This window comes from Cavia porcellus, unplaced genomic scaffold, assembly GCF_034190915.1.
Source record: "Cavia porcellus strain 051 isolate PalLab524CR breed Dunkin Hartley unplaced genomic scaffold, mCavPor4.1 scaffold_30, whole genome shotgun sequence".
NCBI lineage: Eukaryota > Metazoa > Chordata > Mammalia > Rodentia > Caviidae > Cavia > Cavia porcellus.
Genome location: NW_026947513.1, coordinates 6,537,501 through 6,560,703, shown reverse-complemented (window position 1 = coordinate 6,560,703; position 23,203 = coordinate 6,537,501). Strand labels below are relative to the sequence as shown.

At 43.1% G+C, this 23,203-nt stretch overlaps 1 protein-coding gene across 1 annotated transcript in view; it reads left to right on the top strand.

Annotated features, from left to right (window-relative positions):
- Window positions 1–23,203, top strand: part of Ppargc1a (PPARG coactivator 1 alpha) — a 615,371-nt gene that overhangs the window by 168,806 nt on the left and 423,362 nt on the right. The window contains exon 2 of the mRNA XM_063240656.1: window positions 8,334–8,398. Coding sequence (XP_063096726.1) covers window positions 8,381–8,398 — 18 coding nt within the window. The 5' untranslated portion in view covers window positions 8,334–8,380. The remainder of the gene's footprint in view (window positions 1–8,333; window positions 8,399–23,203) is intronic.

Here is a 23,203-nt window from a genome sequence, read left to right as displayed (position 1 = left end):
TGGTATCGGGATGAGGTCATCTGCACACCAGCACTGCATTTCTCACTCTCCCTGTTCTGTTTGTTGGTGGCTGCAGTGTGCCTCGATGTTGCTCGACCTGTTGGAAACGCACGTGAACAATCCCATAATCAGTGTAACGTATTCTGTTACGGGACTAATCAACTCATTCAGCTGTGAAGTGAGATCCAATTTTTAGGAAGTGGCTGATGAAAGGCTGTTGCAGGTATTCAGAGGAGGCTGATGTATCTGGACTATTTGGGTCTCCTGGTTGAGCGGGAAAAAAAAAAAAAAACATTACTTGAGGAAACTGAAGTGGACCATTCTAAAAATATCTAAGTTTCAGGATACATTTTCCTAGCGGCATAGTGTGCAATTTGAGATTTTAAAATTAAACATGTCTGTGTGCTTTTGAATTTTATATTGCCAACAGCTTAGTGAGTTGGAGCCAAAGGACATGGCAGGTGGTGGCATGTGCCGAGCCTGAGCACGGGTGCTTCCTCCTCCCAGGCTCTTCTCCCCCGCAATCTCTGTAGCTGGGGTCCTCCTTGTTATTCTAGTCTTCATTTAAAAGTTTGTGCTTTAGAAATCCTTTCCCTAAGCACGTTTTCCCTGCCCATGAACCGTGTGGCCACCGCCACCCTCTCTGCACCGTCTTTTTGGTTGTTGTTTTGAAACATATCATTGTCTTCCAGGTCCTTATCATCAACAGAAATTTTCATGTACTTCCTCGTTTCCCTCCTCTGGGAGATTGTGAGCTTCTGGAGAGAGACTGTGTGTGGTTTGTCATGGTATCTGCAGACACCCAACAGTTCCAGGCACTCTGTAGGCACCAGCGAAAGAAAGAGTGTCGAATGAATGAATGCATACTTCTAAATCAGGGCCCCTAAATTCCAGGGCTCGGAGGGCCACCCTCCACCTCTCCCATGTTTTACTGATTGCCTGCCGTTTTTTCTCTTATGGTAACTCCACGAACCCACCAAACAGGGCTCACCTGAGGCCGAGGCCCCCCTGGACCAGCTGCAGGTAATCCGTAGCTCCAGTTCCCAGCCAGCCACCGGCTGGCAGTCATCCAAGGTACCGGCGATATCTCTGTAGTTAAGCTTTGCATTCGTTAAGACATCCATTTCAAAAATAACTGCGGCACCTGTGGGTGTGTGCTGTACTTGATTCTCAGGGCTTCAGCAGTCCAGATTTCATTAATGCCCGAGCCTCACACAAAACCCTTGTGTTGACTTGGGTCAACTTAATCTGAGGGTTGTGGGCACCCTCTCACACCCCCACCGTAGACCTGGCAGCCCCGGCCTTGCTTACTCCCTGTCTGTTCTCTCTCTGCTGTTTATTCCCTCTTCCTTTTGTTTCACAACATCTTCGTCTTCATTTCTTTCCTCTCCCTTCTTCACTTCCTTCCCCCTTTCTTCCTTTCTTCTCCCTGTTCTTCCTGTCTTGATGTGTGTCTGTATGCATGTGATGCTGTTTCTTGCCTCAGGATACGTGGATGCCCCCTGGATTTTCTCTTCCTGCCACTGAACTCTAGGCATAGGAGGTACAATTTTGGGCCTTGCTTCCACCTCTACTTCGGACTTATCTATTTTTCTGGGACCAAATAAGGTCTTTGCGAGAAGCCTCTGATATACGCATCTTCGTGTACAAGCTGGTAATTTTTGGATTAATCATTTGTGGATCAGCACATCGCTATAGAGTCTTGTTTCTTTTTTCTTGCTCGGCATTGATTTTCTCTTTATGAAAGTCATGCATGCTCACTGAGAAGCACTCAGATAAATAAAGAAAACCTAGGGTGACTTTAAACAGAAGGTTTCCCCAGTGGAGCCAGAAGAGGATTTGGCTTTCAAGAGAATAATTAACGAAACTCGTTTTAAGAGCCCATTTATTGCAGAAAATAGGGGAATTACCTGTCGGAGGGAATGAAGAATGTTTAGATGTTGCCGACATTTCCCCCAAATGCACTGTGGTCCCAGAATAATGACTTCTTTTATAGGAAAAGGAGGAGAAGCTGCCATGGTCCAGTGGGTAGGCAACACTGCTCTGCTACTAGGCTTTCTTGATGTTCAGAAAAAGCATCCAAGTTTGCCTTTTCAAAGAAACCGTTCGAGCACATCAGCTGCAAATAGGCATTTATTTATTTATTTAAAAGCCAAACCCACATTTCTCAAAGTCTTTCACATAGATTAGCTGGCATATGTGGGTTTGCTATGCAAAGGGTTCCTTGCTCAAGCAAATTGAGAAGACTTGCATATTACTGTTGGCATTTCTGGGAGCCATGTGATACACAGAGACAACTGTGCTGCTCCTTGGTTTCTAAAGTATATCTGACCATGGAGCTTTCACTCTCTTTTTAAAAAAAACAACATCTTCTAATACTTCAAGTTCGACTTGGACACACACACACACACACACACACACGCACGCACGCACGCACACACACGCACGCATACACACACACAACAAAGGAAACAAACAAAAGCAGTTCTTATAGGCCCATTTTCAGTGCATCCTCTGTTCCCTGTGAGACTTTTGCATTTGGCTGTCATTTTGCTTCTAGATGAGAAGATGCAGGAAGTGCTCTGAATATCAGTTTCTTAGTACCAGGCCTGTGTAGGTCCTTTTCTTTGATTTTGAACCCACAGAAACCCAGGATCCTCATTTTGTAGAAAAGAATCTTAAAGTGCGAAAAGGTGATGTGTGTCACTCAGTGAGGTTCAAGGCTATGTCAAGTGGTCCGTGGTTCCAGGACCTGGACAGACATCAAAACCAGTGGATGCCTAAGACCTTTATATAACAAGTATATATGCATATATACATGCATAAATGTATTTGCATATAACCTACGCACATCCTGCAGTATACTTTACATCATCTCTAGAATACTTATAAAACCTAATAAAATGTAAATGCTATGGAAATAGTTGTTATACTGTATCACTTAGGGAAGAAAATGAAGAAAAAAAGGGTAGATGTGTTCAGTACAAGTGAACATTTGAGTTATTTGATCTGTGATTGATTAAATCTGTAGATTTGGGACTTTTAGATGTGGAGTGATGAGTGTAAGCAAATCTCTGTCTCTGTCTCTGTCTCTATCTTTAGATACATGTTGATTTCCCCAGAATCCACTCCAAAGCCTGAAACATGTTAGGAAATGGTGACATATTATTTATTGATATGGAACGAGAGACGGGCTCTATGAAGAATACAAGAGTTCTTGTGCCTTCTCACATTTTCTGTTTTTTCTTCATCACATGTATCATTCTTGGACATATACTTACTTATTTGACAGCCGGATGTCTTCTCACACCTGGCTATGAAACCCTAGGGAGGAGAATTTTAAGTGATGTATTCACTACTGTGAACACATAGTAGGTGCTTAGTAAATATATGGTGAAAAAATAAATTGTCAGTTGAAATTTCTACCATTACTTATACTTTTCCCGATTTCCTCAAATTGGTCTTTATTTGTCTACTTCTCTCTCAGGAATAGTTAAAATCTACTGAAGACTGTAAACCAAGCAAGTCTACATTCTTGACTTGTTCAAGGGTAACACATGTGGAAGGGCCCTGGGTCACTCAGAAGCTGTCTGCATGGCAGATGCAGTTACAGCAGCTCAGGCATGGGAGGGGACAGTGTATCAAATGGCCACTCTGCCTCACTGGCACAACACAACTCTTTCCTGCAGAAATCCAGAGTTAAAGAAAAGACTCAGCTGGCAGCTCTCCTTTCCATGCACCCAAACCACATGCCCTTGGCTGGCTTTTCAACCCTGGCTAGTGAGATATTTCCACGTAACCCATCTCCTTGGTGAGCCTTTCCAGGCTGCTGTTGGTAGGGGTCTTCGGGTTTCATCAGCTGGTTGAGGGACCTGGAAAGGCTGAAGGGCCCTGTAAAATCCCTGGCTGTGTACGAGACAGGTGGGATGTCTTGGTCGGTGCCCAGGTTAGGGCAAAGGGTTGAAAATGTATTTTCCTTAAACTTTGAAATTAAATAGAATCTACATGTTTGCTCAGTATTCGCCTGCTTGCTTTTGGTTCTCTCTCTCTCTCTCTCTCTCTTTCTCTCTCTCTCACATACACACACACTCTTTCTCATACATAGACACATGCACCCTCTCACATACACATGTAGCACACCATCTTACACATGTATGTACACACTGCCACACACATACACATGCAATCCCACACACATTCACACACATATATGCATTCACCCTGTCTCACACACATATGCACACTGTGTCTCTCACACGTAGACACATGTATAACATTTAACCTTTCTCTCATACATACACAAGCACACACATATACATGCACTCTGTCTCACAACACAATCACATAGACACTCTCACATGCACAGATACACGTCCCTTCTTTCTTGTTTATCAACACACGTACAACACACACACACAGCACACGCATTCCTTCTCCTCACACACACAGACACCTTCCCCGCAGCACACACCCATACCCTGTGCCTTTAGGAGTGAAGGGCTTCTGCTGTCCTGCAGCTTGGGAAGGCAGACGAGGTCCAGCTCCGGGGTGGGCCTGCCTTACCATCAGAAATGGGCATAGGACCCCGCACAGAGTGCCCAGTGTGTGTACAAGGCATTCTGCCCAGGTATTTTCAAGCCTGCTGGGAGGGACTGAAGAACACCCAGCCCTGATTGGATTACATAGCCCTGAAAGCCCTTTAATCTCTGTGCTGCTCTGTGGGGGTGGAGTGGGTGGGAAGGGAGGCAGGGGTGGGGTCTGATGGGGCCTGAGGTTGAGGGGTGCAGAACATCTCAGCTTTGGGGCTACTGCTGGGAATGCTAAACTGCTTGACCCGGAGATGAAGTAAGGGATCCTTAGGTATAGATCTGTTAGTAACGTTCTGTTAATTTAGATTGTGTGGTACAAAGTCATCAAACCCAACCTAGCACACACAGCTTGGTTGTGGCAGGTTGTGGAACTGGTTGTAATCAGAGGGTAAACTGAGTCTTCAGGAAGGAATGTGTTTTCATAAGAAAAAAACTAAAAAGTTGGATTGTGCAGAAAGAAGAAGGGCTTCTTTAATAACCAAGAAGAGTAAAATAAAAAGAGAAAGGAATGGAAGAAAAAAAGGTTGAAATAGAACAACCGGAAACATAGTCCAGTCAGAAAAAGTGCTGTTTATTCACTTACATGTTGGAGTCTGCTTCAGGTAGCTGAAAATTTCAAAGCTTCTTCTTGGGACACATTTATTTGCTTAGACCACACAGAATCATCTAAACCACAATAGATTGTGATCCCAAGTAAACTACAGAAATACACCACAGGGCTGAGCAAGGAAATCCAGGTGACCTGGGGTCCGGCAGGGGTGTGGGCGTGCAGAGGGCGGGGCCCTGACGGCTGCCTATTTGTACTTTCCAGTGAAGGAAAAGGAGAAGCCAGGCATGAGACTGAAGAGTGTGATCCAGCCAGAGGACAAGTAGCTGGCCGGGCCTTGGCCTGTGTGACAGAGTGGGTGAAAGGGGGTTTTGGCATGTGCCAGAAAGCAAAGCAAGAGGAATGACGGGGACACCTCCTTACTGCCCAGAGACTCTCACAGGAGGGCAAAAGTTGCGTGTGTGTGTGTGTGTGTGTGTGTGTGTGCGCGCGCGCGCGCGTGGGGGGGGCGGGGACGAGGAGCTGCTGGACTGATTTCTGGAGTGATTTTTTATGAAAAACAGGCCAGGAGAATGACAAAGAGGCCGGTGTGGCACTGCTTAGAACAGGGATGCCCGGTCACTCTGTGTTTGGGGGATGTGTAAACCCCCGTGTGCACACAAAGCAAGTGTCAGCAGCCGTGGGGGAGCGTCAGGATGAGAATCTGTAGCTCTTATTTTGTGGCCTCTAGCTACAAAAGCTAACAGGTGAAGACAGATAATCTGGAGACCCAAAGTGGGAAAAATGACATTTTAACATTTTTGTCAGGTAGGCAATTTAAAAATAAACCCGATTTCAATACATACCATTAATGCTAGCGGTTGTGTTATAACGATGCAAAAAGTGCCTTCTTTTCGACAACTGTTTAAAAAAAAACAGGGCTGTGGTAGGGGGTGAGGAATCATATATAGAACAGGTGTCTGTGACTGTGACAGCAGCCTGTAAAGCCACTGAAAACAGCCCACGACTCTGCCCTGCAGAATTAACACCATCACCCATGTCAGGGACTCACTATTATCCTAATATCTGCTTTTGGATTCTGTCCAGTCCCATTAGCGATTCCCATGTTGATTGCTCTGTTACTCGTGAATGTTAATTGCTTCTAAATCTCTTTGGATGTTCAGATGCTTGGGGAAAAAATTCTGACTGGCGAAGGTGCGAGTTTTATTAAAGCGGAAGTAAACAAGAAATGTGTTCAGAGACCCAAGCGATGTGTCCGTGACTCCAGATGCCACTACTGGCTGAGGCGACACGTTTCTTTGCATGTCTGTCGTGTGGCAGTGGTGTGACAGTGATGGTGGTGGCACAGCTTTGCAGTGAGTTCTGTGGTGTTCTCCAAAGCTGGCTTGCTTCTAGACAGGCTTAGGCAATCAAACCTCCCCTGTGGGGTCCTCACTTCACTTAGTATGAGATGGTGACCTCGCTACCTTTGAGATAAATTTATGCTTTATAAGTGCTGTTAAGTCAGAAGATGTAAGAAGATGGATATGATTTGGCCTGTCACCTATTCATTGATCGCTGTGGTCTCTGGAAATGGACTTAGTAAGCTGCTTTACTTACTACTGGGAAACACTGCCCAGGAGAGGAAGGCGTGAGGGCCACAGAGCTGTCCATGGAGAGGGAGCAGCCTCGCAGGCTCCCTGACTCCTGTCCCCAGCAAGCAAAAGAAGAGAAAAACGATGAAAACCAGGTTTATTACACTTTTCAGAACGAACTCATTGAGAGCTTGTGGAATTTTTGTTTCGTTTTTGGGGGACTAAAAAAAAATTCGATTATTATCCAGTACTGAAATTCACTTCTTAGTGATTATAACGGACTCCCAGGAGAATAAAATGACGTACATAAGAAAGGTCGAGACCCCAGATCTATACCGTGATTCACTGGCTCAGTCAATATTTACAGCGTGTCTTTACCTTAGAATTTAGCAGTGAACAAAAACATTCCTGCTTGATGGGGCTTCTATCACAGTGTGTGTGTGCAGGAACTAATGGAGACGTAACTGGATAGCATTAGGTCATGTAAGTGTCATGGAGAGACAGCAGGGGGCGGAGCCTGATGGGTGCGGTTGTACTGAGGTGGTCAGGGGAGACCTTAGGGACCCGGTATCTCAGCAGACATCTGATGAGAGGGGTGCAGTGAGCCGTGGCAAGGCTGCAGGGTGTCCCAGCAAGGGGGCAACTGGAGGTAGGAGTGCATCTGGGCATTTGAGGAGCACTAAAGTGGCAGAGGTGAGTAAAAGGGACACGGGGGGAAATTGTGGCCCTCAAATCATGGGGATTGGGAAGACTCCAGGAGACCCATATTTTATGCACATAGTATGTTCTGTAACTGGAATTCAAAAGCACCCTTTCTGAGAATATTCCCCAAATGTGCTGTCCTCGTGGGATGGGTATCTGTGACTATGATTGTCCAAAAACCGGTAAATCTGTCTGAAGAGATTTTGATTATAGAGAGGTTGTGATAGTATTACAATCACTGAATTCTAAGTTTCTTGATGATACGACCTGTGTCATACACACTTTTTTGTATTCTAAGAAACCACATGCAATGATAAACTCATATGTAATAAAACTCAATAAATATTGACTGTTTTTCCAATGCATGAATAAATAGCCCAAGAGTGGTAGAAAGGGTGGGATGTCCTAGAAAGGGTTGTTAAAAATACACCCTTCTAAAAATATTGTTAGTGAGATTCCTTCTGGAACATTCTGACTTCCTTGGAATATTTTTTAAAAGACAAGTCCATATGCTGAAATGTGAACATAAGTATGTAACAAACTGAACAGTAGTAACATTATTTTCAGGCCAAATTTTGTTGGATGCTTGTGTTTTGTCAATCTAACTTTCCTTCCATGTTTTAAACTGAATACAGGGAGTTTTTTTCAACCCTTTCTCTGATATTAAAGGAATATCGGTTTCTGGGCTCATCAAAATTGGGGGTTATTATTCATCACTGGTTTCTTGTGGGCGAATTGTGTTTAGTAAGCTGATAATAATAGTTCCCGAGGGGAAGGGGGTGGTGAAGATGGATCATAATTCTCATCCTCCTCCCATTAGGAAATTCTCACCATAATGAACTAATAATTGATTTTTCTGTTGCGTGTCTATATCCCCATCTGCAAAGTGGGGGTAACACAAACTTACCCTCTGCCTTTCAGGTTTTTTGCGAAAATCAGTGAACTAATATTGGTAAAATTGGAGCCTCATGGATGAAGGGTACTTTGTAAGTATAACACATTATTGTCATGTTATTTTCTGTTACCTCAAAGTGCAAATACCAAATGTCTGTTCTTGCTATACCAAGAATTCAGTAGCACCATGTTTCATGCCGAGATATTGATAACCTGACTTCCTTTGAGAAATTTATTATTTCTGAACTCGCTAATGTTTTGCAGTATGTTACAGGTAGAAAAGTCATTTTCCTCTGCAGTAAAATGATAGACAAATGCAACATTTATTAGATAATTTGGTAGAATGCATATCTGTATATTATGTAAAAAATGTTGATTTAAATGTTGGATGTAAATGCCAGCTGTTCTGATTTTTCTTCCTCCACTTCTCTTTCTTTCTGAATTGAATTTGTGTTTTGAGCAGTTCATGTCTTAGAGAAAAGGCTGGATTCAGGGAGAGACCGATGTTTCAGTAAAGTAAGGAATGTGTTAATGAAGAAGGTTGGCTACACTAACTTGTATTCCCAGATTTGGGGTGGGGAAGCCAGCCTGAATGGCGAGCTAAGTGTGGATCACCTCTGTCGAGCCGGGTTACCGGCCAGGTGACTGGAGCGTTGCCTCTTTTCTATGACATGGCAAAGGTTGCAAACCAGACAGCCGAAGAGTAAGGCAGAGATGGTCCAATCCACAAGTGACTGTTTCACTTGGTTTTCTCCATTGCATCTTTCTGTTTCGCTAGGCCAGCCAACATCCAAGAATTGTGTGTATGACCATAGATTGGCTGGCTCTATGACCAAGGCTCAACCCATGGTAATTTCTCCTTTTAAAAAGAGGATGATACTCCTTAAAAACTCTTAACAGAAAGAAGTTTAAAAACTTATTGAAGCCCATTTTAGTGAGTACTCCTGGGACTCATGGAACTGTCTGATCTATGTCTGTTGGCCAATTCTAGGGGCTCCATTGGACTAGTGCCGGAAACCCTGTAAAAGCAAGAAGTCTATTAATATAGCCTTCTTTCTTGAATCAAACCTCATTCTGCCCTGTTTATCTTCATCTTGGGCCCCAATTTTGTTATGCAGACATACAAAGAGGAAATTTTCCTTTTGCGAAGTAACACCCTTTCAACTATTTGGTGGCACCTCTTGGGTCTGCTTACAGTGATGTTTTTGTCTGGTTCGGTTCCCTCCATAGGAGAGCTCATTGCCGTGACTTCCAAGGTCTCCTATCCTTTGGAAAGGTTTTCATTTATCTATATTTTTCTTAATAAGCAGCACTGAGAATCTACTTTCTCCATGCCCCATTCTGCATCTCAGAGTCAAGAGATCTAATCAAAAGTGGACGAGAATGACCTCAGAAGAAACCGTCTGGAATCACGTGTGCCCATGGATTGGTTTAAGTACAAGACAGCAAAGCCCACATCCCTTTGTGAGGTGCAGATGATTGACAGGGAGAAAGTTGTTTTGGTTAATAATACAATCTGCTTGCCTCCTGTAGACACAGCAGTAGCCTACTAATTCGTTAGAAGTGAATTAAGGTTGTTTACCGATGTTTTAAAGTAACTGTCAGAGTGAGAAAAAAAGAGTTCATACTAAATGAGACCACTCTCCTACTTCGGAGCTGCTGTTTATTTTAAGCTGAGTGCATAAATAATATATTGAGATACGAAGGGTGATTTTAAGCATTAGAACACGAAGCCTCCTGTTTACTAACTGTCATTGGGCTGAAGAGAATTTAAACAGCTCTGAACCTTTTTGTCTGTGGATGCAAGGCATGAAATTAACTTTAATTTCATAGTTAGCAGAAATCATGATTAAGGCAGCCTTGTTGTTATGTCTTCTGCCCATCGAGATCTCTTTTGCTATGCAAGACAAGCTTTGGCAGGAGACTGCTTTCTGTTTTGCCTTTGAAACATGACCCTTTTCCTTCCTTCCAAATAAGCAGAGATCCGTCTGGACTACTGGGTCTGCTTGTTCTGGATAAAAAGAGGCATCATGGAGATATACTAGTTTAGGTTCTGAGAGTTTAAGTTTGGACTTCTGCAGACCTACAGAGTCTTTCTTTATCTGTAGAATGGGTATAATAGCATCTACTGCTATTGCTTCATGATGAGGTAATTTTTAAATGAGTTTGAAAGGTAGTGTGTGTCATAGCTGAGTAGGACAACATAATAACTTTCAATGCTATTTAGGCTGTAATCTAATGAGTTATATGGATAGTTCATTTTGTCCCAGCTCTGGGGATGCAAACTATTGTGATACTAATTTTATCACCGCAAGAACTGAAGCACAGAGAAGCCATGCAACTTGCTCCATATCTCATAGCTAAAAGCTTGCAAAGCTGAGAGTTAAATACCAGGTATTTTTAGTATTGATCTAGGTTTTGTGATCTGTACTATCATTTATTTGGGAGGCGGATCCAAATTTTGCTACATATGATCATGTCCCTTAGCCATTTACAAGTAAATAAAACATCATTTCTAAAAGCCTGAACCAAATCAGATTGAGAAAATTCAAATATGGCTTCTCCATCAGCAAGGAGGATTCCTATTGGGTAAGAATGCAGCTGACTGTAGGGATTAATTATGTTTTATGTATAAAGAGCCTGGTGGTTCTTAGATGAGAAGCTCTAAGTGAAAAGACCTATTGTAATGCTTTCAGAAACAAGAAGTCTGATTCATTTTTTTGTCCTCTTAAACTTGAAAGTGCGATAGCCTATTCCAGAGTATAGAGGAGTATTAGAGAATGATCATAGAAAATGTATGGAATGTTTAATTTTGCATGATTACATTTCATATTTGCTGAAGTAACCGAGGCAAATAGAAATGCATACAAATATCACAGAATACCTATTTTAGATTTTTGATGGAGTGCTTTGGGTTTTACAGTCTGATACATGAACCCCTGGGGATAAATCCTTATTAAGTAAATGAACAAGAGTGTATTTTGTTCACATCATTGAAAATATGTAATTTGTATGACTGATTTTTGAATTTCTATTTATACTATATTTATTTGGATTTCAAAAGCAAAAAGAGCCTAAAGTGATTAATGGAAACAAAAACAGTATGAATTTGTAGGCATCCCCCCCCCGAAATATGCTCAGTCTGTACTGAGGGTCACACTTAAAACTTGGAAAGGTAGGAGTTGGGGTCAGGCTAGCTTTAGATTTCTGAATGAGGCAGTTCAAAAATAGGATCATTTCCATAATCTCAGAAAAATGGATGGACTCCCGAGATGTAATCAGCTGAGGGAAAGAATAAATCCTGTGCTTCCAAATTGCAAAAATCTCAGCAATTGCGGCTGTGCTCTAGCACTTGTTAATACAATAAGATAATTGCATAATTAAATACACTATGGAATTTCAATAATTGGAATTTTTTTTTTCCTCATCACAATCTGCAACTTGCTGATGCTGAAAAGCATTGCAGTATTTGTGGAGGCTGAGATTGTCGCTCGCTCGCTTCACATCTTGTCCTCTGCGATATTCTGCAGCTCCTCCTGCGGCCCAGGGACACCTCCCTTTTGGGTTATTTTTAGTTGGTTGTATTCAGACAAGGTGAAGTTAAGAAGGAAGTCCCCGAAGTCTGACTTGCTTGCCCAGGTTATGGGAGCTGAGGATCATTTTGTAAAATCATCCCTTGTGCTATCAGGATGTAAGGTACTAACAAATGAAAAGCACTGAGACTGTCTATCCACCACCCCAAAAAGAAAAGACTGGGCTGTAGGTCTGTGTGCAGGCCCTGGGTTCAATCCTCAGCACAGGGAAAAAAAAAAAAAGCTATTGAATGCTTTATGTGCTACTATCTTGGATGTCAGAGAAACAAAGATGATTGATATCAGTTCCCTGCTCTGGAATAGTTAAATTGGAAAAAATAAAGAGGCAAATAGATGCTGCTACTTCTGCTGGTGGTGGTGATGATAAAAGTAATACATTAAACAGGATCTGGTGGCAATTAAAATATTTTAGCAGAAACTAGCCTGTCTTTAGGGTCTGCCGTACCTAACACATACAGAATTTAGCTAAAGATTGTTGGGTTTGAAAATCAGGGTACACTGGTCAGGAGTGGGTTCCTTTGTCAGAATGGGCTCAACCCGCATACCAAAAAGAAATGAATACATACATAAACAAATAAACCAAGTCACAGATTACCTTAGCTTTAAGCTGCTTCTCTTTAGGAGTCAAAAGCATTGGCCACCGTCAGGTTGAGAGTCAGATGCATTATTGCTGTTGGGCACCTCAGGGGTCACTCAAGGTCACATAGGTGCTTCTGCAAATGCTGGGCCTCACATTTATCATGGAGGTTTCGGTTCTGTTGGGTGCCTCGGTCTCGTATGTACACACATATGACTGTGCTTTATTTGAACAGGTGTTTGAACTGTTTTCCTCAGATTTTATTTTAAAGAATTTCAAAACTGCAGAAAAGTTGATAGGATGGTTCCCCAAACACTCTGTGCACTTTTTATCCAGGTGGGATAATTGCCAATACCTTGTCATGTCCACTGTATTTCTCGGTGTACATGACTTTGAACCATACACAGGCTCCCCATTGAAATCGTAACGCATTTTTCATACAACATTCCCATCTCTGCCTCTAGTGTATGTGTTAAATTTATGTCCTAAATTCTGACTCTCAAAAATAAATTTTGAAAGAAAGAACCTAAAAGAACATTAAAAGGAATTTGCTTCCATATTTTTTCAGGTTTAAAGTCTGTTGCTTGGACCTGATTTATTTATTTTATGACAATACACTAACATATTTAGAATACGGCCAATATGAGATGCCTACAATTTTAAAGATTAGAAATTTCTTCCTGGATGTTGTCTTTCTCTTTCACATAGGAGAGATGTTTTTGAAAAGGCCAATTCCCTTGACCTTTATTTTTTTGAGAGCCTTTGGGAAGTAGCGGAAGCCCAGTTATTAGAAGGAGATCGTCACTTCCAATATTAAGAAGAGCCTTTGTTAGCAGTGACCTTGCAAACAAAATAATAATAATAACAATTCAGAGGCCACATTCCATACTTACTGATTTGCTCCCAAATAGAAATAAAATCACATTGGACTGTGGACTACACTGAGAAACCCACATGAAAAACTTCACTTATTTTGGATAATGTCAAATGCTTATTAAAATAAAAGAAGATATCTGGCACAATAAAAATGACAAAATATGCCAAGATGTTGTATCATTTTACTGGTTTTGGAATTTCTATCTGTAGAAGCCTAGGAAATTTGAGGAAGGATCTCTGGCTACCTGGTGACAGGTGTTGGGGGGGGGTGAACCTGGCGCTGGAAATCCAGGGTCCTCCCACCTGCCATCAAACAGTAGTACATGTCTCCTACTGAGCATTTCCCTAAGAATCAGTTGGCAAGAAAACATTCAAAAGCTAAAAAGAATTATTTTGGAAACCATAAACTTGGTGAGTAGAAGCAACACAGGACAGATTCATCCAGCAAAATGTGCTGGCAGTGAGAAGCGATGGCTGTCAGGGTGGGAGAGGGCAGAAAAATCCTGAAAAGCAGACATAAGAACTAACACCCAGCTGTGTCTGGAGTGTGCATCGGGGTCAGGTGCCTGTGCATACCCTCAGGCAGTGGTTCTTAGACTCGAGTGATTCCTAGTCTTTAACCTAGAGGTTCCCATTCAGTAGTAGATGGTGCGGGGAGGCTGTCTGACTTTTCGAGTGTCACCCTGTACAGCTCAGGGAAACTTGCCCTACGGTCATGTTTACATCACAGAACATTACAGTGTCTGGTGTTGATAAAGATGACCAGAGCTGTAAAGAAAATATTCTGTTCAGTCTTCTGTAACCCTTTTTCAAATGGAAGGAAAATTTTACAATAATTTACTTCCACAGTGCTTAAAATGAAAAGTGTCTGGAATTATAGGAGGGAAAGACAGGCAAGCAGATAATCATATTGCAATGTAGGGTTTGGTAAGTGCAGTGGGTGGGACTCACTCCAGTGGAAGGACGGAGAGTGTCTAAAGGGGGCTGTGATGAGCTCTGGACAGAGGGAGCTTGGCCCAACTGGATATTCACAGGCTTTGGAGTCAGAGGGCTCTGGGTTTGAATCTGGCCTCTTCGGGTTGCAAGTTGTAGATGCTTAGGAAAATTACCCAGGTCTTTCTTATAAGTTAGATGAAGAGTCAAATGTATGGAAAGTACTGAGCACAGCACCTTCAATCTAATAGACTCTCCATAGTGACTGCAATTACTGTTAGGATGTCCTTGAAATGGAAGGGTTTGCAGAGGGTAAGAACAAAGGTACTTTTGATAGCTTTGGTGTTGGTTTTGGTAGGGGCAGGAGAAGGGAGACAACAGATACCCCAAAGAAGAAACCCAGAGGAAACCCAGAGGTAATGTTTCTAAAAGTATTGACCATGGAGAAGTTTCTTGATGGTACAAAAATTTGATGAATATTAATTTAATTCTCATGGTTACTGTATGAAGTAGGATTTATTCACTCAACGGACCATGAAACTGAGAGCATGGAGACGTTAAGTAAACTGTCCAAGGCACAGAGCTGGCAGGGGCAGAGCCAGGACTTGAAAACAGTTAGCATCTGTATTCCTAATTGCTATGTGATGCTATTTCAGTAATGATGATTTATGTTTATGTGTACCAGGACAAGATAACTAACTCAGTACGGATATTGGTGCCCAGGGCAACAGTAGAGCTTTACAAAGGACCTTGATTTAAGAGAACCATATAAGATAAGTGATAATGGGGGGATTATCTGCTATGATGGAAATCTTGGCAAGGTCCCCCTCACCTAAGGAATTCCCAGAGCCGAGAAAAACAATGGCAAGGATAGACTGGGGACACTGTGGGGGCTGCTGCCTTGAAACCATTATGTGAAGCTGCTACAGCTTCTGCCTCCCACAGAAAAAACCAAGCAGGTCTGCCCCATGTGGAAGTCGAGGCAGAGGAGGGTCTTGTAAGTTGCTGAGTTCACTCCACTTCCTGATTCTGTGGAGAACGGGAACACAAAAAAATCACCCTTGGTGCCAGGCATGGCGGTGAGCTACCATGATTCCTGTGTGCTGAGAGGGTACAGCAGGGGTCACAGGTTTCAACCCAGTCCTGGTAACTTAGTGACTTAATGAGACCCTATGTCAAAATATGAAATAACATAAGGTAAAATAGGGTTGGGGATGCAGTTCAGTGTGATAGCCCTGGCTAGCTTCAATCCTTAGAACCAAAAAAACCCATAAAATACAGAAAGAAAGGAAGGAAGAAAGAAAGAAAGAATGAAAGGGAGAAAGGAAGGAAGGATGAAAGAAGGGAGCCTTAGAGCCTCCTTTGGCCTTGTCTGTCTATTGAATGGCCAGACTGAGATATAGACAGTTTTGGAGATTTTCAGCTTCTGCTCCTCTCTCCCCATCCCTCTCCTTTCTCTTCTTTCTTTCTTTTTTCTGGTCTTCTTTCTTACTGTGCCTGAGGAAAGATTTCAGAGAAGCTATGGCCTAAATGCAAATGCCTAATGCAATTCAACAGAAAAAGCATTTAATGCTCTAGATGGCATTTTAATTTACCTTCAGCTTTCCAGGATGGCACCTGTGTCTGCCCTGTATCTCTCCTCTGGATGTGGTCAGAAAAATGTAAAAGCCTAGATAATCCTAAACCAAGCCAGGCTTAGGCTCTCATATTTGCAGCAGATTTACCTTCCTAACAAACCTGTTGGAAGCTAATATTAAGATGGGTTTGCATTCCCTGAGCCAGTGAGCACGAGTGTTAGTTCATAAATTGCAGAAGGAAGTGTGTAATCAGCCACCCCTGGGCCAGGAGCAGTGGGCCAAGGCCACAGTCCCCCAGGCCTGGGTGTGGGCGATGCCCCTGGCTCCAGATCTGCATCCTTCCCAGAGGGTGCAGGGCTCTCACATCTGGACTTGCTGAGCTTCTTATCCAGTTTTGCCTGTCTCTATGTCTTATTCCTAGAAAGGGCATCAAAACATCCTCTCCCCTGTCTCCCACCACTTAAATTCTCTGTTTGGGGTGTGGTGCACTTTCAGAAGTGAACAACAGCCCATAGGGTACTGAATGGGAGCTGTCATTCAGTATTTAATGATTCAGATGATATCCATAAATGTTCACTGAGCACGTGAGTCTATTCACTGTGCTAGGTTTCACAGTGGGCCTCTCACCTCTGAACCAAGGGCCCCTGAGGCTCAGGGAGATGACAGGATTTGCCCTAAGTCACAAGACTTTGACTCTTCATGATTTAGGTGCAGGCATCCTGATGTCAGGCTCAGTTTTCTGTTTTCTTCATGCTTCTGTTGTCCATCCTACAGATGCTGAATTCCTCTTTCTACTGTTAGTCTGGGGTTTCCTTATATGGGATATCCCAGGTCTCACTCATCAGCTCACAGCAGAAAGAAAGTTGTCCTCTTTAAGAATCTATCCTTGTGGCCTGAGACCCTAAGAGTCACCGGAGGCCACTGCTCACAGTGAGCAGGAAACAGGGGGTTCTCCAGAATGCACCAGGGCCCCCTCTGTATGTACACCAGACACTGCTCCCCAGATTAACATAGTCATCACTGTGAGTAGAAAACTGAATTGGTTAAAACTTTTGGCTTTAGACTGTTTTTGAGAAGTCAGTAACTCTATGATTTTTACCTGTCAGAGGCTCAAAAGAAAAAAACAGTAAGAGTGAAACTTCATAGCTATTTTTCTTTCCTGTATGTTCATAGTGGTTATTTATATCTGGGAAGTTTCCATTGGGATTTAGTTCAGGATATAGACTTGGCAGGGTGGCTTCTGCACTCCGTGGTGACATTTGACAGACTGTAGGCAAAGCAGGATGGATTTCTAATATTGAGATGGATGGATTTGGGGGCAAAGTGTTGGGATCGGACTGTATTATGAAATGGATTTATTGATCTGAATCTAGAAGTGGCACATTGCCTGCCAATTTGAGATTAGTATCAATAACATTTAATAAATTAGGGCTCCAACCCCTTGCTTTGTTTGTTTTTATCAACTCCACTTGGCAATTGAAATAAAGACTCCAGGTGGTGTATTGTGATGGCTTATTGTGCTTGTCATGTGCCATGTGTGTGACTGACCTGAGGGTTCAGTGCTGGGATCCTGAGTGTGTCATCACCACCCAGAAGCACACTGCTGTGCCTGCCTTTCTCCCCAGAATGAGACCATTTCTTACTCGGCTGCCTCCCGCATTAACCTTGAGATGCTGTGCCCGAGATGTAGGTGGCATCTTCATTTTCCAGATGAAGAAATTAAGACACTGAGAGATTAAATGAGCTGCCCAAGGCCACATGGTAAATCTGGGGTGCAGCTGGGTTCTGGACAGAGGTGTCACGGGTTCAGTGCTCCAGCGATGGCACTTTCTTCCTCAATGGTTTCAGAGTAAATGCAGCTGAATTTGCGTAAAGCTCGCTGACTCTATCTTTTCTTTCTAGATGTGAGGAGGCAGCCATCATGTCTCTGATACTTCTGGGGAGAAGTCTATGGTGGTGGGTAGGAGTTGGAGGCATCCCTTGAGTTTTGGCAGAGAGGTTGTTTATCTGGTCTTTGTAGCCACCAAGCAATGTTTAGGACTTTGTCTGCCCTACTGGATGCGAGCCTTCATGGCATGGTTCTTATTATGTCACATGTGTCTTTTAAGGATCGCTCTAGGCCCAGCCAAATAGAGGTCAGCTGGTGTGGGGGAGCTAGCTGGGAACAGAACTCACCGCTCTTCCTCCGAGGGAGCTTACAGTAGAATGGGTGAGAATGGCTAAACGACAACCTGTTATCCCCAAGTCCCCTCATCTGTAGGCTGGTAGACATATAGAAATGGGCCCTGTGACCCTGTTCAGAGGTGCACAGCCACAAACACAGTGATACAGAATGATGGTAAGCACAAAGAGACACATGCACTGAGCCAGTCCTGGTAACTCCTGAAATGAGGTGAACAGAGGCGGAATAGGAAGCTAAAGAGGTAATTATCTAGAGAAATACAGCAAAACCTTCCATAAACCAGAAGCTTGGAGCCTATGTTCTCCTCCATCAGATTATCTAGATAAAATTTTTCATTTTTAAAAACCATTCTTTTGTTAAACACTCACCTAAAATAGTTTTCATGCTTTTGTTGCTGTTTTCTTGCCTTACTGTATGTAACATAATAAGTATAACTCAAATTTCTTCTTGTGGTACTGAAAGAGTTATCATTCTAAAGACAACATTTCATTGATTGATTGAACTGAGAGGATACAAAGCATTGGCTGATTGGCTAATAGCGGTTTTTTGCTTGTTTGTTTGTCAAACACAGTGAGTTTAAGACCACATGCTCCATTATTTCACTTGCACCCTTTACTTGAGGGAAGTTACCTCCCTTTCACTCTTTGCTCTATTCGAGAGGGAAAACTGCATTGCTGGAGAGGGGATTGGGTCCTGAAGGTTGTGCCCTCATGGGTAGATTAATGGAGCACTGGGTACCCACGAATTGGCTCCGTGATGGAAGGACCCTGTCTGGTATGCACACTCAGTCTCACAGGTGACGCTCCGTGCCATCCTGAGTGTGTACAGAGCCTTCACTGGCAGCAGAGCTCACACCAGGTGCAGCCTCTCAGCCTTGGACTTCCCAGCCTCCAGCACTCCAAGGACAACACTTTTTGTTCTTTATAAATTACGCAGTATGTGGTATTCGGTTATAGCAGCAGAAAGCAAATGAAACTAACTCCTCCACCATCCCCAAGACTCACAAAAGAAAGCCAATTTCACCTGAAAATATTATTAGAAGTCCAGATTCCCCCAGAGATTCAGATCTAATCAGTTTGGAGTGGCGTCCAGGAACTTCATTTCTAGGAAGGAGCCTGTATTTTCCTAACGAGCACTAAAAAAAGCACCTTGTGATCTTTGTTTCCAAGAAGCAGGTGTTCTGTGATCCATACTTTGGGAAACAGGACAGAGGGAGATGAATTGGCTATGAGCAGATCCTGAGTGGAGCAGGAGAGTGGACGGTGTTCAGGGCACACTTCCCCCGAGGACGGCTCTGTGGGTAGCTGGCAGGAGGACGCTTTTAGTCAGTACCAGCTTCATGTATCGTCTCGTAGTGATTGTAGACCATTCCTAAATTCACATTTGCAAACATTCATTAAAGATCTTCCCTTTAGGCCACAAGATCTGAATGAGAAACAGAATAATACAGACCAGAGGAATGCATTTATTATGGAAGCTGTTTTTGTTATGGTAGGGAGAGAATTTATTTCATGTAAAGAATATATTATTTGATTGATATCAGATTATAGGAAATCTGTGAGAAAAAAAACACCCAATAATACTAGCAAATTACCACATTAAAGTTATTCATCCAGCCATTTGTATACCATACGAACAAGCGGGCTTTGAAATCTTTAGTTGTTCTGTCAAATAGAGAAATTATTCACAGGGAACATTTTCATTATTCTCAAAACAACAAGAGCACCATGATGAGCGCGTGCATGTGCACGCGCATGTGTATGCGTGTGTGTGCATGGCTTGTGGGTACATCAGCAAACAAGCCATGAACTAATAATAAAACAATAAATTAGCAACAGTTTAATTAAGCACAATTTATGTCAAAGTATCTGAATAGGGATCTGATTACATAATTATATGTAAAAATGTGAGGCAAAGAAGAGAGCTTTTTCTTCTCTTGTGTTCCATTCCACATCCTGCCCGTGTCCAGCAGCTGTTTTGCAAGCTGCCAAGCTGGGTCGTGACTTGGACCAAATCTTTTCCAAGGGAACGGTCTGTGCAAGCTGGCAGGCTGTCAAGCTGTGTGTGGTCCTGTAGCAGCAAATGAGTAAATCAGAGTTATAAGTTGCAAATGTGCCTCAAATTAACTTCTGCATAGTAGGGAACGAGCTTGGCAAAATTTAAAGTCCGGCTCTCTGACAGCCTTCTCTTGTGGCAGCAGAATCCAAGAGATGATGGGCTATGAAGGCCTGGTGGGTCTTGCAGCTTCCACAGGGTATGAACTCAGTGTACTGTGCTTGAAATGTCACATTCCAGGAGCTCCTGGAATTACCAGGCTCAGTGTCACATCTCACTGTGGTCTCTGTTCACATGATGCAAGCCCTTGCTTATCTGACCAGGCCTAAAATAAGACACTCCAGTGCTTTATTTATAAGCTCTGGCTACCCAGGCCCATGATGTAAGTATCCTTGGGGTACCTGGCATTTGATCACTTCAGTCCCCATTTACCTGTTTCTAAATGAGGCAAAGCGTTTACCCCACACACTGTGCTGCTTACGAAGACACAAAGCAGACCATTGTGCTGACACGGGGCTGATTTCCATGTAATGCGACCCAGCTGTTGAAAGCTGTGGATTGTTGGTTTCTAATGTTAGTTTTCTCTTTCTCTTTTTTTTGTATTTTCTTTCTACTTTGTTTTCTCTCTCCACTTGCCTTCTCTTTCTTCCTTTCATTTTCTTTTCTTGCCCTCCTTAAAAAAATTTCCATTCTTAAACACAGCATTGAAAAATTGTAGACATTTTGAACATGTAATTGTATAAAGAAGGTATTTGCTGTACTCCTTTCCAACACAGAAGGTCACCAGTTGGTGGCAGGGAGGCTGTTTGACATAATGGTGGAAGCATCCCACATAGAGAGTTTCTCAACTTTGGCAATATTAATATTTTGAACCTGATAGGCCAAAGTCCATTGCTGTGGAGGCTCTCCTGTGATTGCAAGCTGTTTGGGGGGATCCCTGGCTTCTCTTCTCTGGATGCCAGCAGTCCTCGCTCATTTGTGACAACTGAAAATGTCTGCAGACTGTCCCAGCTGTCCTCTTGGGAACATGCATGGCCCTGGTGGATGTAGTGTGACAGCTTACTGGGTCTTTGTTAATGAGAAATCTCACCAGCTCACACTGCGATTGTGGAATCTGTTTTCAGATCTGGGTTTAAAGGTAGCAAACTTGGGTTTGAATCTTGGTTCTGAGCTTTTTAGCTGTGTAATGTTGGGCAAGATACTCAGCTTATCTAAGCCTTAACTTTTTCACCTATTAAACAGAGATAATACATAATTTATGAGGTAATTGAAAACCAATGAACTAATATGTGTAAAGAAAATGGTACATAACACACTCACAGAAGTTGATGATCTGATTATATGACCTGCAATATGAAATATTAGCACTGTTAACCTAGGCAGGCAGAGAAACAAAAGGCAGTGCTGTGGGCGCCTCCTGTCATGTCATGTGTCCATTGGTTCTGGCTTCCTTCCTTTGCCTCCTTCCATCTCTCAGCCACTTTCATACTCCAGAAACAAATTAACTGCAGTCAAATTCATGAAATTTGGACAATGGGAAGAAGAATGGGGAGAGGCATAAAGGAAGAGTAGCAAAGTGGAACCCTTCAATGAGACGGTCCCGGGAAGAGAGGCGGGAAATCAACTTAGTTTTCTAGACATGAAAACATAGAAAGAACAAAGAAACCGTCAATCCACCATGAATCTGAATCCTAGTCTCCGCTCGACAAATGCCAAATCCACCTTGTTATCTTTGTCTTTAGGAGAAAACAAAATTGTTTTCCTCATTCAGGAGTGTGGGTGACAAATGTTAAATCTGTTTTCTTAGGAAACAGCTGAAAAAAAAAAAACAGTCAAAATGATTCCATGTGACTAGCACAGTTTTCTGCCTGGCTCTTTAAAGTCTGAGTCCCTTTTGAGCTGTATCTGAATCTAAAAATAAGGGCCAAATGGAGGAAGAAGGAATAGACAGACAGCTGGCTATGACTGTAATCTCTGACATCACCTTCAGTCATCGCACCTACGTTTTACAGAGCTGCTACCTGCCAGCAATTAAGAAAACATTGGCACAAACAAAGCAAAGCAAAACAAAACAAAACAAAACAAGACAAGACAAGGCACCCGTTCTTCCTCTTGGTCTTGAAACTTGTCTGCAGAATCTCTTTTCTGCAGCTCTCTCTGCCATAAATTCACCATCTTTCTGGGCTTGTCTAGTTGCACCGAGAAGATAGGAAGGAACAAGAGAGTCCATCCAGTTCACTAGTGGAATTGTGCCCAGCACATTGTTGGCATGTTTCATGCTCCTTCTCTGTGCAGGATTCCAGAGATGGGGCTCCCTGCCACATGAGACAGGATGCTTACGTGCAGAACCCTGGTCTCTAATTGAGGGACAGAAATCTGTCTCTCGTGACTGTCTGCACCCAGCATCGCCTCATCAACTGTGCTAGCAACACACTGTGTGTCAGGACCCAATATGAATAAAACACAGTTTTTTCCCTCAAAGAGTAGGTTATGACCTTGGTGACATGCTGAATGGATTTGTAAATCATTCCTTTGCCCATTCAACAATCACTTATGAGCCATTCTGATGAGCCAGGTACCTTGCTAGCAGCTGGAGATGCGGTGGAGCAAGAGGGGTAACCTCCCCAGGAGTCTGAAGTGTGATGGGAGAGGGAAAGTGGTGTGGCTCGGCGTGTGACCCCGAGAGTCCACACGTTGCTGAGTTCTGGCTCTCTCTCTCTTTGCCCCTTTACTTTCATCTCCAAGCCATTGCAAGTTTCCAGAAATGGATTAATTATGGTCTAAGACATGTGATTTACAGAACAGAAAGAGAAATGGTGAAGAGCAAAGGTAAGAGAAGTGTCTCGGTGGGACCGTTTGAGTAGAAAAAGCATGGGCAACCACGGAATCTGCCTCACGTGGGGTTGAGCAGGGCGGGGCAGCTTTCCCTACCAGTCATCTCCGGGCTTAAAGGATGAGTGGGCATTAATATGATTTGCAGTTTGGAGGGCTGAGGAGGGCTTAGCACCCCAGTTCAAGGATGGTGTAGAAGTTCTGGGATAGGAGCAAGTATGGGGCACAGTGGGTGGAGACCCGCAGGACTAGGGTCCAGAGGGCAGAGACAG